The sequence below is a fragment of the Atta cephalotes genome (genome assembly GCF_000143395.1).
Source record: "Atta cephalotes unplaced genomic scaffold scaffold00007, whole genome shotgun sequence".
NCBI lineage: Eukaryota > Metazoa > Arthropoda > Insecta > Hymenoptera > Formicidae > Atta > Atta cephalotes.
The window spans coordinates 7,105,874-7,124,212 of NW_012130071.1; the positions used below are offsets into that span (position 1 = coordinate 7,105,874).

The 18,339-nt window shown below is 25.1% G+C and overlaps 2 protein-coding genes across 2 annotated transcripts; both read right to left on the minus strand.

The window, feature by feature from the left end:
• Positions 1-5,207: 5,207 nt before the first annotated feature.
• On the minus strand, positions 5,208-6,306 carry LOC105627024. The gene is made up of 3 exons (XM_012208304.1): positions 6,166-6,306; positions 5,608-6,066; positions 5,208-5,309 (listed from the first exon to the last, which is right to left on the minus strand). Exons 1-3 carry the CDS (start codon positions 6,304-6,306, stop codon positions 5,208-5,210), a joined length of 702 nt encoding a protein of 233 aa, XP_012063694.1.
• A 1,500-nt stretch (positions 6,307-7,806) lies between these two features.
• LOC105627025 lies at positions 7,807-8,939 on the minus strand. The gene is made up of 3 exons (XM_012208305.1): positions 8,220-8,939; positions 7,969-8,055; positions 7,807-7,905 (listed from the first exon to the last, which is right to left on the minus strand). The coding sequence occupies exons 1-3, from the start codon at positions 8,937-8,939 to the stop codon at positions 7,807-7,809; spliced, it is 906 nt and encodes a 301-aa protein (XP_012063695.1).
• Between the last annotated feature and the right edge of the window lie 9,400 nt (positions 8,940-18,339).

The window sequence follows — 18,339 nt, forward strand, 5'->3', positions numbered from 1 at the left end:
GTTTTAATTAATAAAATAATTAGTATAAACTAGTAATGTGTGTGTGTATATATATATATATATATATATATAGACTAGTTGGATCTTAAATGCTTGTATGATTCTGTATGAATTTATACTACGTATATGTAGTCTTTTGAAAAACGCGTCGAAATGATTTTTCGGTCTTGAAACGCTTACTTTATTATATTACTGTAGTAACATCAATTCCATCAGTTAAATTAACTAGTAATTTATCAATTTTAATGCTTTTTCGTATCTTCAAACGATCTTAATAATGCTGAGTGACATATTAAAATCTGTAAATAATTAATTCTTATTATAAAAAATATTATCGCGGTCGGAAATCGAATCCGAGTCTCTTATTCTTCGAGCGACCATCCTAAGCCTTTAGATTATCGAAGTCTCGGAATAGAATATAGAAATTGTAATTCCGTAATGAGTGCTATTTTTTAGATTAAAATTAACTAACTAATATCTAAATTGCTTGATATTATTGCTTGATTATATTCTTTTGAATGATGTGAAATTATTAAGTACTTTATAAGTATTGTATATGAATCAGTTATTTTCAATTAGTTGAATTGTTTTGAACAAAAAAATATGATACTAAAAATTACTGCAATATTTCGTCTCTCATTTCTTAATGAAAATTTAATTAAATCTATATATTGATAATTGAAACTTGAATAAAAAGTTGCATTTAACGAATTGTTTAATTCAATTTAAACATTAAATTTGCCTTACAAATTGTTTGTATTATTTTTTGAAAAAAAAAATTGACAAAAACGTTGTATGAATTAATTAATACGAGAAACAAGATATAAGATATAAATTGGCTGATAATATAAATTGGATGATTCATTAATATTAGCTATTTAACATATTTTATTTTTAATGAAAAGTATAATTAAAACTATTAAATTGCATATATATTTGACATTTTTATCAATTTGTATATTAATGTGATGTAATAATGTAAGTTAATAATTAGTAATAATTTAGTGTGATATATTAATATAGTACATTTAAATAAATAATCTTATTTATTAATACACGTCGTACAAGATGTTATTTAGCATACGTGGATAAGATATATATATATATATATATATATATATATATATATATATTTTTTAGGATAAAAACGGTGGATTTATATTCACAGCGATAATAAATTCAACACATAAAGATAAAAAATTTTCAATATTCTCAAACGTATTTGTATAACTAAATTACTTGAGTATTTAATTGCGTTTGTCTTGATGTCGCAAGAATGCTTCATGATCAAAAATTGTATTAAGATTAATAGATATGTATTAAAATTAATAGATACGCTCATCATCTAAAAATAAAACATGACATACATAAATATTACGTACTTAATTAAGGAATATTTTTAATTACTCACCATAGTGAACAACGTTGCATTTCGCGGAGAATGTATTATTCGCAATGCAATATTTATAAGAACAAATTTAACTGCAACATTAAATCAAAAGGTAATAAATATGAAAATCATAGAATAGAAATGATAAATATAAGTTAGTTGAATATAAATTGATAAGATCTAATATATAAAAATCGCGACATATTTGTTTAATTTATATTAGTATTAAAATAATTTATATTAAAAAGTTTTCGAACTAAAATAAAATTTTTCTTCACTACCTCATCTTTGATTTGCACATCACTGATACTATTAAGCACATCATGAACGGAAGTGCCAATTTTGATTGCTTGATCTTTACTGGTTTCGCAAATTTATGCTATCAACATTAATCTTATAATGTAATACGCTTTAGGAATGAAATTTGCATTGTAGATCTTATCTTGCTTCAAGATTATCCCATTTTGTCAATGTATTACGTTGAAATACAAGTAGAATACTGCTTGACAGAAGGTGAAATGATTGGGATACATTAAGGATTGAAAGTTGATGATCTGAAGAAGCTGTCACTTCTTCCTTTTTTCTTTATCCTTATATTGGCCTTGATATTTTAATGATGAATTAAACATGGTCAGCAAAATGTCCTTAGACAGATACAGAACAACAATTTAAATTAGTCAACAGTCTACAAATTCATAATTATATGTTATTACTTTAGCATTAATGTAAAACTTTTCTCTGGTCATCATTTCACTATGTTTTCTTCTTAAATTTAGTTTTTTTACAATGTGTAAACGAATGATTGCTGTTTTACACACGACGAATATACAACACAAAGATAAAACTGCAATTGCTGCATCGAGCAACGAAATATCGAAAATTGTATGTTAGTAGGGAAGTAATCATGATGTTTATCAATTTGAATTTATTATTACTGCTTTTTAAAAGAACAAGGTAAAAACACCTTATTGCTATAACATGATAAGAGTACAGCAACTCTATATGTACCCATAATGCAAAAACTAATAATTGTGCAACATTTACCTGCAACCATTAATAATGGTTAAGATTAAATTAATATATAATATTACAACTAAACTAGTTTTATGGTATTTTCTCATTGTACAAAATTGAAAAAATATTATACTTAAAAATTTAATTCTTTTACTTTTATTATATGTGTATATGTATATTACTGTATATATGTATATTATACATATATATGTATATATGTATATTACTGTAATTTTTTTAAATATAAAGTTATCGGTATACATTTTCAATTTGATTAAAAATGAGTTGTTATGAATATTTATTTTTTAATTCTAATTTATATATTTTAATCCATAATAATTGAAATTCTTTTATATAAATCTGTTACTTTTATAATAAGTCCGTAAATTAAAAAAAAATTAAATTTTTTAATAAAATATTATACATTAAATTTGTGAAGTATGATATTTATTTCGGTGACAATCATAAATATAATAAATGAAATGTTGATGCATCATGTTATAACGTAAAGATACAATACAACAAAAAAATTTTGATCATAATTATCTTGATCATAATTATCTTGATCATAATTAATTTAAATAATAATGTGGATTAATTGATGTATTTTTTTGGAAAATTGAAATTAATAAATATGTCATGCACAAGAAACATGATGTTATAGGCAAGAAATTATTTCTAGAATCTATAGATTAATCTTCTATATGTCTCATAATAAAAGAAAATAAATAAAGAGCTTAAAAAGATTATGCGTTTTGCAGGTTTTCTTCGTGTCAAGATCCAATTTTGAAACACCGTTTCGTGAACCTTGCACTTTATCAGTATCAGGCTGCTCCTCGCTCTGATGAAATGGACTGCAAAGTTCACGGAACGTTGGTATTTCAAGAATGGATCTGGACACAGAGAAAACCTGTGAAACGCATAATCTTTATATAGAAAGAATTCGTGGAAGTTTTAAGTATAAAAAGCATAAATTTTATTATTGTGATTATGCATCAAAATCATTAGTTTTTCAAGAATAATTTTATAAAATTGATATATTATAATTTTATAATTTATCAATAATAAATACGCAAATATAGAATATTTTGGTATGTCTATAAATTAAGTATTAAATTTACTTTAAATGTAATTACATTACATTTAAAAAAATAACGCGTATGTGAGTAAAGTAATTGAAATAAAATAATAACACAAATTAATTTAAATATAAAAGTATTGGGATTATCACAAACATTTCTAATAAATTAATAATTATTGCTTGCTATTTACTAATAAATAATAAGATATTAAAATTAATTAAGTATATTATATATTTTTCTTTTGCTTTTAAATTACTTGAATAATTAAAGATCATTTTGTCTTGATAAAAGTGTTATCGAAGTTGTTCAAAAATTTTATAATTGAAAAGATAACATTTTTTGTAATTAGTTACAGATTAAAATTGACAAATGTATGTTTATATTTCTGTATATATTTATTTTATTTTTTCATCTTTCTTTGTGGTTAGTCATATCTTATATTTATTATCTTATGGGAATAGTATTTGTATATCGTATTCATAAATGATTTCTACATTTCATTTTGTCAAGAAATAAAAAATAATTTAAAATAATTAAAATAATTGAAATTTATAATAATTATAATAAATAGTATAGCTCTTAATTTTTACTTGTTTAACTTGTTTGCAGATATACAATCGCTTCTTTTATACATTTGTGTGACGAATGTGATAATTACTACCATGCGATATCTTCGAAATATAAAATTATTATTATGTTAATTTATATTTACTTAAAAATCCATTTTATTAAATCTAAAAACTATGTTAAGCTAAGTAATTTTGATAATTTAACTAAATAATTTTGATATAAAGAAATTATTTATGTCTTTCTTTGCTCAATTTAATTGAAAATTGAAGCACGAGTAGACATTATATAATCGTTTTTTTACAAATTTAAGATATTCTTCTTTTATAAATAATAAATGTTAAATATTTTTGATAAAGCAGTTTTCGTTGCTCTAAAATATATATTTATTTAAAAATTTTAGAAGCAAGGAGAATTTCATAATATTTTAGTGAAAATAGATTATAAACAAAAAAAATAATTTTCCATGATTATTTAATAGTATTTAATATAATAAACAAGCAATAATGAAAAATATTGTATATTAAAAATAATAATGAAAAAAATTCCTAAGGATTATAATTGTGAAAAAATTTACTGCGTAATCCATTTTTACAATATTATAATACATATAATTTTTTATCTTGAAAATCTACAGCCGAATTTGTGCTTACTGATATCTAATGTCATTGAAACAAGGAATTAATAAAATTTATATTTGTGTCATTTTAATATCAGTCATTATTATTATAGAATGTTATCTTGGACGGAATTTGAAATATGTATTACATAAATATATTTTTATTTTAATTTTTAAATAAAGTATCTAAATAAAATTTATTTAATTTATTAATATTTTCATTACTTTGTTGTAATTTTAATTAAAAAGATTATTTAAGATACAATATTTAATGAACAGAAAGAGAGATATTTCGTAAAAATGCATTTATGACATAATACATACATTTAATACATTTAAAATGTTAAAAATTTATTTGCAATTATTTATCGATATATGTAATAGAGAATTTTTAAACACTTTTTCTATATATATATTCATAAGTGCTTTTGAATAAACATAAAACGTATAATACAATAATTTAACAATAATAAAGAAAAGAGTTTTTTAAAATTTAGAAAGAGATTCTTTTCTCTTTTTTTCTATCTGCTTTTAATTAAGTCATTCGAATATTGTTTGCAGCCTTTCCATCACAAGAATGTACCATGATCATAAATTGTGTCAAGATTAATATGTATGTTGTAACACTACCCGTCATCTGAAAATAAAGAAAAAATAAATAGTATTTATTTTATTAAGGCAAATGATTTATTACTTACCGCAGCGAGAAGTGTCGCGTTCATAGAAAAACCTTTCGTGGAAAGTGTATTTTTGCAATGCATTATTTGCAAAGAAAATAGGTACAACTGCAATATTAGGTCGTGAAATAAAGAATTAGAAAACATAATTATATGAGCTAAATAAATTTAGTGTATATAAAATTGCATTAGTACAGGATTTTAATTATAGCATATGACATCTTCATAGCAGAAAATATACCATTATATTTTGCTTACCTCTTCTTTGATTTGCTCATCGCTAGTGCGGTTAAGTACATCATGAACAGTAGTGCTAATCTCTAATGCTCGATTCTTATTAGTTTCGCAAGTCCATACTATCAATATTATTTTTAAAAATTCGTATCCTATAGACATTAGGAAAAATACATCATCAATTTCATCATCCAGAATGAAGGACAGCCCATCTTGCCATTGTATTAAATGTTTATACAATTCGAAAGTGATTTCAGTAAAAGTCAAGACTAAAGTAGCAAGAAGCTGTGGACTGAAAATTATGTTCAGCATTTTCATTGTGTTGCTGACTGTTAAATGCTGCTTTTTCAGGATCCTGAGTTCTATTAACAGGAACTGACTCCTTCGCAAGTGGTAAATTAAACTGGGAACACATGGCTTTATATCGTTTATCATAATTTTTTGCATATGTACCAGATTATTGTTGATTTTCTTGAAACAGGTCTTCAATATACAAACGCAATTTATATATTGCATATCCATATTAAACACCACCAGGTTTATGTATATTGATGACACAGAGAAAATAGAATAGCCACGTACTCTGTAACACATTAAGCATGACTGCATGATTAAGAAAAAACAACCCAAAATGTCCTTTATGTGGATCCATTTGCACAACTTCTGATACAATTCTGGAGGTAAATACGAAGAGATTTCCAGCATAGCATGTAACACGCGCATTCTTGGTTTGCTTAAAATGTACGTAATAAATGTTATGAAACCGCCGATTGTAAAGAAAGAGGTAGTCTCAAGATTTATTATTAGGTCTCCAAAGTTGATTGTTCTAGTAAAAATAATTTGGTGGAGACATTTTAGATTGATAATGCAGATGACACAGATAAGAAGGGTCGACAAAATGTAACGCTGTCTAGAAGTCTCAAAGGTCGAAGCATTGATTCTATATGGAAATAATCCAAGGATGTGACAAAAGATGAAATTAGGGTACATCAAAGTCTGAAAGTCTGTGCCATGAAATAACTGCCACATTTTTATCCTTGATTTGTTTTTTGGAACAATGAGTTGAACATCGTCGAAATACAATATTATAAAGAATAGTTTAGGTGATAAGTGACAGTCTATGATTATTAATCACGTTGTCTATACACTTTAGCATTTGTGCTTTCGAAAGCTCTGTTATAAATGTACAATTATTCAATTCTGATCTTTCAATGACAACAAATACATACAACATTCTAAACTCATCCGATGTACACTCCTTATTATTAATTTGTATTTAATGATTTTCAATTTAAAACCGCAAGCAATTGTTAAGTCAAATAGTCAGACGGAACTGAAAGAGTCGTATGTGAAACATAAAGTATCATAGCACTCTTCGATCGACAAATATCATTTAAACATATTACATTAATACGTACAAAGTAATGATATGCTATTACATTCAATTTGTGTCGATAATAATGCAAACATTGAATGCATTGAAGTTTTTAAAAATTCACTATAATATAACAACTATTTAACTCTAAATTTTATAAAGGATATTTTTATGCTATGATTTATAGAGATCTTTTATTTTTCATTTTATATACTATATAAAAGGTAATTTATTATAAAATATTTCTAAGTTTATTTTGTAAATATCATACTCTTCTACTTTATTGTAAATTTTTTATATTGATGTGCGCTTCTTTTTGTAAGGATAAAAATATATTCTTATTAATGTTTATTTTTTTACTTTAATTTATAGACAAATATAGATATTATAGATGGTTTTTGCGTAATTGTTAAAATATAATAATTTATATCTGATTTATGTATAATTGTACATTAAAAATTTGTAAAACTACATTATTTGCATTTTCAGAAACAATGATATTATTTATTTCAAAGAGGAACTTTACAATTTTGCAAACAAACTGGATAGAAAGAAAAATTCCGGATCAATTGTAATAAAAAACTTAATTAATACTTTGCAGTAATAAAGAAAAAAACTCAAAATTGTATCTTGCAATAATCTATTTTTACAATGTAGAGCGTTTAAATATAAAACATTTATAATTAGTTCGATACAAAATTCTTTTGAAATATATTTATCATAAATCATAACGAATATACTTAAAAATTACATTAATTACATTAATTAAAATATATTAAAAACCGCACGTTTTATTGATTATATTTATAATTTTTGTGTGTTTATTATTTATTTCTATTTTCTTTTATTTAGATTATTTCTGCAATACTGATATTTCCATCACAAGAATGCGATGTCATTAAGAATTGTATTAAAATTATCAAATACGTGGTGATGCTACCCGCCATCTAAAAAAAAAATAAGAAATAAATATATGTTTAATTATTTGACGGAAATAAGTGGCTACTCACCGCAGTGAGAAGCGTTGCATCTATAGTTAGACCTTTTGCGGAGAATGCATTTTTTCGTTGCAATATTTGCACAGAAAATTGTTCCAACTATATAATAACATTATAATAAATTAATTAATAAAATAATAATAAATAGAGAGCATTATGGGAAATATAATTATTAATCTAGTAATTTAATATATGAAATACGCATTAGTATAGCATATGGGATTTTTATAAAAATGTATAAATTAAATCATACATTATTGTACCTCGTTTTTTACTTGTTTATCGCTGGTATTGTTAAGCAGATCGTGAACGGTGATGCCAATTTTTGCAGCTTGATCTTTACCACTATCGCAAACCCACACTATCAATATTATCTTCGTAATATAATATATCATATTCAAGATGAAAAACCAGTACCAAAAGTTTTCTTCTTCTTCGGCTATAAATACAACTATATAAAAGTACAGATTAAAAGTGATTTCAGTGAAAGATATGACTATGGTAATGATGATCTGCAGACCGAAAATCATGTTAAGCATCTGCACTGTGTCGCTAATCATCAAATGTTGTTTCTTCAGGGTTTTAAGTTTCATCAATAGAAGTGAATTCTTTTGTTCGTGATATATCCGTCTGAGTAGATATGGCTTATCGCTCATTACTAATTCCTGAACCTTCATCAAATTATCGTTAATTTTCTTAAAACAGATCTTCAATATACAAACGCAATTCATATACATCATGTCCATTTGAAACATCAACAAAGTAAGGTATATTACAAACATTGTTAGGAAGATAGTATTGAGCGGCATATAAATGCAATATGCTACTGATACGATGACAAGAAGAAAGAAACCGAAGATATCCTTAATATGAATTAGCCTGGATAACTTTTCATATAATTCCGAGGGTAATTCCGAAGAGATCTCCAATACGGTCTGTAGCAAAAGCAACCGTGGACGTCTCAAGACATACGTGACAATCATTGTGAAACTACCGAGCACATAATAATTGTGACACTTAAAAGAGCTAAGTACGCTTCTGTTTATGATTATTCTAGAAATATCCAATTTATATATAATAATTATTTCGTAAACGCAGAAAACGAAGAGAACAATGGTCGATAGAATGTAACATGATTCTGAAGCTTCGAAAGTCGAATTGTTAATCTTGTATGGAAATATTCCAAGAATGCGGCAGAAAGTGAAGCAAGGATACATCAAGGATTGAAAGTCTGTAGCGTAGAAGGGTCGCCATCTTTTTCGCATATTGCTGTTGGCTTGTTTCTGGAATTTTAATAACGAAACTGTACATAACATGCGAGAACAATAATTTAAATACACAGCATAAACACATTATCAATGTTAATACATTATCAATGTACATACATACTTTGCCATCAGTGTGAACGTTATTGTGGAAGTTTCTTCTATAAATGTGATTTCGAAATTCATTTTTTGACAGCGATTGCATAATTCCTTATTTTCGATCTATACTTGATAAGTTTAACTTGAAAACTGCATTGAGTAACAAGGAATGCTTCAGAAAATCTTATGTTAGGCGTGAAGTAACCATGGTATTCTTCGATTTGTACTTGTCACCTGCAAAGTAAAGTAAAAAAGTGAAATATACATAAAAAAGTTATTGTTATACTTATACTATAGTCATACATCATATTTTGTAGACATATTCAAAAGGGGGAACATAAATTGTACAATATGAATTAATAACTTTTGAAAATTGATTAATAATGATTCTAACATATTACACATTTATATTATGCGTACAGGATGTTTCAAAATGTTTTTCAACATGATCTAATATTTGCATAAGCACACACGCGCGCTTATGTATATAATCATAATTTTCAATGAAAAATGCATCAATATGTATTTTCAACTAAATAAAAAATATATTATCAATGATATTTATTTTTTAATTAATGTATACTGGATCGTAATTATGAATTATATTTTTGTAAATTTATTAAAATATAGTAAGCTGTTTTAAAATTGTACATAATATTATTCATTAACGTGTTAAATTATGTATATATTGTTATAAAAAATTTTGATATTGCAGTAAGAAGTGAAAAGCAAAGTGACATAATGATAATAAATTGAGTATAAAAGGTAAAATCAATGATATTATCTCAATTAAAATTAATCTAATTATTTAGAAAAAAATGAATTAATATGTTTCTTCGACTGATAAAATTAATTGTACGATTTTAAAAAAATATATTAAAAAATCTTTTAAACAGTAGTATTTTAGTAACAAAGAATATATGAAGACATAATATATCCATTATTTTGTAAATAAATTAAAACTATCGACTATATTAAAATATTACACAAATTATTTTTCATTTTACATGCATTTTATTTTTATTTCTTTTATCAATAATCAATCTCGCCAATACGATATTAAAAATGATTTCTTCTACGATTTTCTTTTGCAAACGCAAGATAACTTAAAATAAATCATCTCAAATTTTTTTGCTTCATAACAAATATGTATCAAATATTGTAGGAGAGACCGAGGCTAATAGACTCATTTTTCAATTTCGAATTTTTACAGACGAAATTAAGAGACTTACAGAAAAAATGAATTCTACATCAGTTACATACATTTGACTATCTAATAATATTTTAATAATAAGAGAAAACTGATAACTAATATGAAAAAAATGCATTTTTCCAATGCATTCTATCTGATTCAACCAGCTCCGGAACTGGGGTAATTAATTCGACTAAAATTATTAAAATAAAAATTAATGTACTTTAAGCAACATCTTTGGCTACATATTATTAAAACTTTTATAAAAATTTATTTTGAACACAACATTTGCTTCGCATGGCAAAACAATGCTTCTTTTTGCAAAATTTGTTCATTTCGTGCAAAAACATATCGAATGAGTTTTTGAGATTGAATATGAAGGAATTGAACTTATAACATTTACCACTGAGAAAAATCTCTTTAAAAGAATAAAATGAAAAATTTGAGAAAATACTATAAGAGTCGTCACTAAATGAGTCATACAGTTCCATGCTGTCGTTAGTCTACTATCCCCATCCATTCATTTTTTAAAAACATTAACACTATACGATAACAAAAACACATAAACAAAAAAAATCTATTGGACTTTATTAAGTTAGACCTACACTTACTATCTAAGTAGAAATCGAATACGATTATACACGATTAAAACAAAAACTTTAAGAATAAAAATATTTACTTAGGTGTACGATTTTTTAAAATTGTGATGTAACTTCTATCATAGATGTGTTCGCAAAAAGATGTTACACCAAACTTAGCGGTTGCGTGCTCAGACACATTTATGCGTGTCTCTCTTATGCATAAATTTTTTTTGTTTTTAATGCAGCCTCGATTATTCTACTTATCCCTATAATCAACTGATCCCGATATTAAAATTTTAAAGTGCAGCGAGCAAAAATTTACAATTAGATGATAATGAACTAATAGAAAAAAATTACTTATTGTAAGATATCGCAGAACAACGTACAACATCAATTATTTTACCCACTTTGTAGTAATATTTGACATTAATTCCTTTAATTTTAATATAAAAAGCAGTTAAAATATTTGATTGTTTTAAGATATTGAATTAGTCGATACCATATATCTGTTAAAAATTTATTCCGTCGCCCTTAATACATTTAAATATGTACCATATTAATAATTTATAATAAATAATAATAAATGATTTATTAAGACCTTAATGTGTGTTATACATAACAAGTAAGAATAATTTATTAATAATTTATTTAACATTTAATGTTAAATACTTTTTCTATGTTAATACTAATATTCACAATTAATATTTTATGCGCTTGCGCGCGCGAGCATATGTGTCATGTATGTGCGTACAAAATCATGTATGTATACATATATATATATATATATATATATATATATATATATATATATATGCATGCTGCAATATGTATACAAATAACTATTTACCAATATACGAATAGAATTCTCTTCATATATAATTATCTATCTCCTTTTAAGAAATTATATTATTTGTAATATTATCATATTAATTGATTCTCGCAAGAATATGATGCGATCAAAAATTGTAGCGTAACATGTATGTAGTAATGATATCCATCATCTAAAGAGCAATATAAGAAGGAATAAATAAAAGATACATTTCATTAATTAAACAATTAATTTAACAATTTATTACTCACTATGAGAAATGTTAAGAAATCCACATTAAAAACTTTGGCGGAAAATGTATATTTGCAATGCAATAGTTGCAACGAAAACAACTGCAACTATAATATTAGATCTCTAAATTAAATAGGAGTAAAAAACGAAACTATATTCAAGTAAATTCAATGTAGAAGAACCTGTTAGTATACATGTTATATAAAAAAAATATACAAATTGAATTAAATTTTTACTACCTCATTTTTTATTTGCTCATCTCTAGTGCTGTTAAGTACGTCATGAATCGTAGTGCGGATCTCTTGAGCCTGATTCTTTCCAGTCTTGCAAGCCCAAAAAATTAACGTTATTTTTATAGTATAAAAAATCATGGCTAACAAGAAAATTTCAACAGTATGTTCACTCAAACTGATGACTAATCCATTATGTCATTTGACTACATAAATATACAGTTCAAGATTGACTTCAAAAAGAGTTAAGACTATTGTAACAAGAATTTGTACACTGAAGAGATCGTATTTAGTATCTGTATTGTATTGCTGATCATCATATATTGCTTCTCCAGAGCCTTAAGCTTTATTATCATCAAAAATGGATTTCTTTGCTCGCAGTAAGATATTGTGGAAATACATGATTCACTATTTGCTATTTCTTGCATAAGTCGAAGATCGTTGTTAATTTTTTTAAAACAGGCTTTTAATACACAAACACAGTTTACATACAGCATCTCTATTTGAAATGTCCATTGAACTATGTATATTGAAAATATCAAATTCAAGATATCTTTGCCCATTTTATAGAACACTATAAAATTTAGGCCGATAACATAGAAAAAATCGAAGATGTCCTTGATGTGGATTAATTTGGATAATTTCTGGTACGATTTCGGAGACAGTTTCGATGAGATCTCCATTATGGTCTGGAGCAAACGCATTCGTGGATTACTCAAGACAAGTGTGACGATTGCAAAAAAATCAATCAATATATAATAGCAGGAAATCACAATAATTGTAATTACATTCTGAAAGTCGATTTTTGTAGAAATCTTGGATTTGATGTACAATTGGAGAGAGAAAATGCATAAAGCACAAGTTATTATAATTGATAAAATATATTGTGATTTTGAAATCTCGAAAATTGAATTATTAATCTTGTACGGGAATAATCCAAAAATGCAGCAAAAGGTGAAGGAAGGATACCTCAAAGTTTGAAAATCTATAGCGTAAAATAGCGACCATTTTTGTCGCATTTTGTTTTTTTTTCGTTTCTTCAATATTAATCACGTTCTGAAATGGTTCAGTCTAATGTTATACGTAAACAATAAACATCTATATTATAGTTTAATATAATGTTTATCAACTCATTGTGATTATTAATACGAGCGTAATTGTAAGATTCTTTTTTAATTTTTATTTTCAAGTTTCTATAAATATATTAACCAAAACAAACTATTTCTTCATCTACATCTGACAAGTTGTAATTTAATACTACGAGTAGTTATTGTAACGAAGAGTGACTTTATCATATGTTAGTTGTTAAGTAACCATGGTGCTCTTCAATCTGTTATATGCTGTTTTTAATGTAATCATATAAATTTCTGTAATGTACTAATACATTATTAACACTAATATAATTTCTCAGAATAAAAAGTATCGACTATTATATATTATACAGATATTAAACAGATTATAAGCCTTATAAATTAGTTATTCACAATTTTCTGATTCGGTACATTGTTCATATAAAATATTTAAGAAATACTTGTTTTTACCACGACTTTAAGATTTAATATTCTTACTTTGAAATATTTCGCGCACATGTTTGTGTGTATATCATAAGTTCTAATAAATAATATTCACTTCTGTTTAACTTGATCAGTAGTATTTATTTTTCAGATTTAATTTACAATGTTATATTTAATTACAAAATATTTTCATTAACGTATTAAAACGTATAAATCAGATTTTCTTAATTATTAAATAATATTGTACACTGAAGTCTATTGAATTTTACTGCAGATATTCTATGAGACTCTGATGTTGATATGGTAAAAGACAAAAAGATAATTAATGCATTAATGAATTGAGTTTTATAGTAATATACATGTTTATTATAAAATTAATTAGTATTGGTGTGCGTGCGTGTTTAAATTAGAACAAAATAATATATTTTTTTAGCTGATGAAATTAACACATGTGATATTATTTATGAACAAAATTTAATTTTAAAATTGCTATCCTATTTGAAAATTAATAAAATAGAATTATATGTTGTAACGTATTAGTATGTAATATGTAAATGATATTAATAATAATAAATATAATCAATTGTCTCTCAATAATAAACCGATTATATTGTATCTTTGAAAAATTTAATCGGATTATTATAATTTGCGTAAAATTATAGATATATGGAAAAAAGTTTGTGTTTTATTTATTTCCTTTTATAGAATTACATTATTTATGTAATACTGATTGTAGAATTTTCATCGCAAGAATAGAACATGATCAAGAATTGTAGCAAATTAATATATACGTGATAATGGTCCATCATCTAAAAAATCAAATGAAATGTTTATTATTCCAAATAAAATAGTTACACAAAATATGTTTTAAATAAATAAAGCTAACGATCGATTACTCACTATAGCGAGAAACATTACTAGAAATGTCTATATTGGGACATTTGGTGAACAATGTATTTTTGCAACGTAATAACATTTGCCAGGAAAAGGACTGCAGCTTCAATATTAGATTGCAAAATTATTAAATACATGATTAATAGACGTAATTTTACATAAGTAAATTTAATAAATTATAGAAATCAAACGCGGTCTAACTGGATCTTAAATGTATGATTCTTGCATGAATTTATATACTATGTATGTATAATTTATATACTATGTAGTCTCCAGAAACACGCGCCGAAATGATTTTTCGATCTTTGAAAAAGCCTCGATAGTCTAAAGGCTCAGAACGCTCGCACGGAATGCAAGAGATCCGAGTTCGACTTCCGACCGAGGTAATATTTTTCGCAATAAGAATTAATTATTTACAGATTTTAATATGTTAATCAACATTATTAAGATCGTTTTGAAGATGTGAATTGTATCAAATATTTGTTAAATTGCTAGTTAATTTAACTCGTGATAATTGCGGTAGAGTTATCGTTTTCAAAGACCGAAAAATCATTTCGGTGCACGTTTCTGGGAATTACGTACATATATAAATAGTATATAAATTCACGAATATAAATTCAAGAATCATACAAGCATTTAAGATCCAGCTAGATTGTGTACGACTGATTTCTACAGTTGTGTTATCACATGGTCCTACAATATGTTATATTGTAAATTTAATATACAATAAAAATATTGTAAGAAATATATACAATAAACTCCATTTGTAATATCAGTATTTATTTCAGCTTTTATTTGCTCATCTTTAATACTGTTAAGAACGTCGTGAATTGTAATGCTGATCTCGAGCCTGATTCTTGCAAGTCTCGCAGGCCCACACAATTAACGCCAATTTTATTATATAATAAATCATAGCTAATAGGATCAACTCACCAATTTGTCTCACCATTCAAATTGATGATTAACCCATCATGCCACTGAACTAGTTATACAGATATAGACTGATTTCACAAAAAGTTGTGATCAGCAAGTAATTGCACATTGAAGATCAAATTTAACATCTGTACTGTATTGCTGATCATCATATGTTGTTTCTTCAGAATTTTAAGCTTATTTTTTATTATTAAGAATAGATTCCTTTGTTTGTAATAAAACAACAAAAGAACATGTGGTTCACTGTTTACTATAAGATCTTCACTTTTTCCTCCTCTCACATTTTATTTCATCTAAATACACATTCCTGTATTATTACTTTGTTATGACGTCTTCCAACTATTTATTTATGAAAATGACGTGCAACTTGTATATATTATTTTATTTAAATTTTAACTTATTAAATTTAATAAATTTACTATTAAATCCTTTAAAATATCAAAAAAATTTACTATTAAATCCTTTAAAATATCAAAAATATAGATACCTTCCATTAATTTATTCAAATGTAATTCATTTTTATTCAATAATTCTACATTTTGATTTGAATTCAAACTGTTTACTATGAGATCTTGTATTTGTTCAAGATTGTTATTAATGTCTTTGAAACAAGCTTTTAATACACAAATACAGTTTACAGTTTATGTATAGCATATCCATTTGATATATCGATACAAGTGCATACGTTGTAAACATTATGTCCAAGATGTCAATGCGCATTTTGTAAGAAACATGTAGAAATTAATAAAGAAACCGAAGATGTTCTTAGTGTGGATTAATCTGGATAACTTTTGATACGATTTCGGAGATAGTCCGAAGAAATGTCCAATATATAGTCTGAAGCAAGTGCATTCGCAAATTGCTCAAGGCGAGTGTAATGATTGTTAAAAAAGGGATTAATATGTAGAAATAGTAAACCTCAAGAGATGTGATTGTAGTTTCAAAACTAATTTTTGTAAAATTTTGTTGTATTTCAAGAATATCAAGAAGAAAACGCATAAAAGTAACAGTAATTAATAAGATATACTGGTTTTGAAGTCTCGAAAGTCAAATTGTTAATCTTGTACGGGCATAAGAATGCGACAAAAGGTGAAACAAGGATATATCAAAGCTTGAAAATTCGTAGTGTTAAATAGCGACCATTTTTTTTTGTATGTTGTTTTTCTCTCATTTCTGGAATATTAATTATGTACTGAATAATAATGGTTTGTCAAATGATGTATGTGAACAAACACTAAACATCTATAAATAAAGATTATTAATCGTTTATTTACTTACTGTAATTATTATTGCAAGTGTGAGATTACAGGATTCTTTTTCTTTTAAAATATAGTTTTTAACGTAATTATATGTAATTTCTGTAATATGCTAACAATATGTTATTGACATTATCTCAGAATAAAAAGTATCGACTACAAAAATTAATGATTTTTATAAATTAGTTAATTTTACTTTCTTGGTTCAGTACATTTTTTATTTTTATATACAATGTATAAGAAACATCTATTCTTTTTACCATAACATTAAGATTTACTATTCTTAATTTGAAGTACTTGCTAACATGTGTGTGTATATATTACCAAGTTATAATAAATAATATTTGGAACACACCGTCCATTTAATTTGATTAGCAATATTTATTCTTCAAACTTGGAATGTTATATGTAATTATAAAATGTTCTCATTTATGTATTAAAATACTATAAATTAGATTCTTTTACTAATTAAATAATATTGTACGCCGAAATATTAATGAATTTTACTGCGTATCTGAGAAACTCTGATACGCTGGCAAAAAAGTAATACATTAATGAATTGAGTTTTATAATAATATATAGCCGGTCTATTATATGTATATATATAAAATGGATTAAAATTGTTTATTATGTAAATTAGAACAAATTAATATATTTTTTAGCTGGAGAAATTAATAGATATGACTATATACGGACAAAAATTAATTTCATAGTTGTTGTCCTATCGTATTTCATGGTTAACAAAGTAGTAGAGTAAGTTGTCAGGCGCAAATGGTATTAATAATAATGAATCGATTTCATTACATATTTGAAGAAAACTTAATTCAATTATCATAATTAGTATAAAATTGTATATATGGGAAATATTTTCTTTATTATTTATTTTTTTTATGGAATTACATTATTCATATAATATTGATTGTAGAATTTTTAGTAAGAATGGGATGTGATTAGGAATTGTAGCAAAATTAACGTATATGTGGTAATGGTACTCACCATCTAAAAACAAAATAAAATAGTTATACAAAATAGATTTCATTAATTAAAGCAAACGATCGATTACTCACTGTAACGAGAAACGTTGCATCTATATTAAAACATTTAGCGGAAAATATATTTTTGCAATGTAACATTTGCAAGGAAAAGAACTGCAGCTGTAATATTAGATCGCAAAATTATGAAGTAGTATAAAATTAATAAGATAAACATAACTATACTCAAGTACAGATAATAAAGATACCCGGTACTGTCTCGCTCTAAAACGCTACGCGTTTTCTTAGCGCCGAGATATTACCGTGTCTCTGGATGTATAGAAACAAAATATTATAAGAAAAATGTATACATTAAATTTCATTTTTG

Bases quoted from the DNA above. Each gene is read 5' to 3' on its own strand.
- LOC105627024 (XM_012208304.1), bottom strand. From the start codon at position 6,306: ATGCGCGTGTTACATGCTATGCTGGAAATCTCTTCGTATTTACCTCCA. The intron at 6,067-6,165 runs GTACGTGGCTAT...TGTATATTGAAG, and splicing joins CATGCTTAATGTGTTACAGA to ACCTGTTTCAAGAAAATCAA. The intron at 5,310-5,607 runs GTAAGCAAAATA...CTTTATTTTCAG, and splicing joins ATGAGCAAATCAAAGAAGAG to ATGACGGGTAGTGTTACAAC.
- LOC105627025 (XM_012208305.1), bottom strand. From the start codon at position 8,939: ATGATTGTCACGTATGTCTTGAGACGTCCACGGTTGCTTTTGCTACAG. The intron at 8,056-8,219 runs GTACAATAATGT...GTTATTATATAG, and splicing joins ATAAACAAGTAAAAAACGAG to TTGGAACAATTTTCTGTGCA. The intron at 7,906-7,968 runs GTGAGTAGCCAC...TTTTTTTTTTAG, and splicing joins ATGCAACGCTTCTCACTGCG to ATGGCGGGTAGCATCACCAC.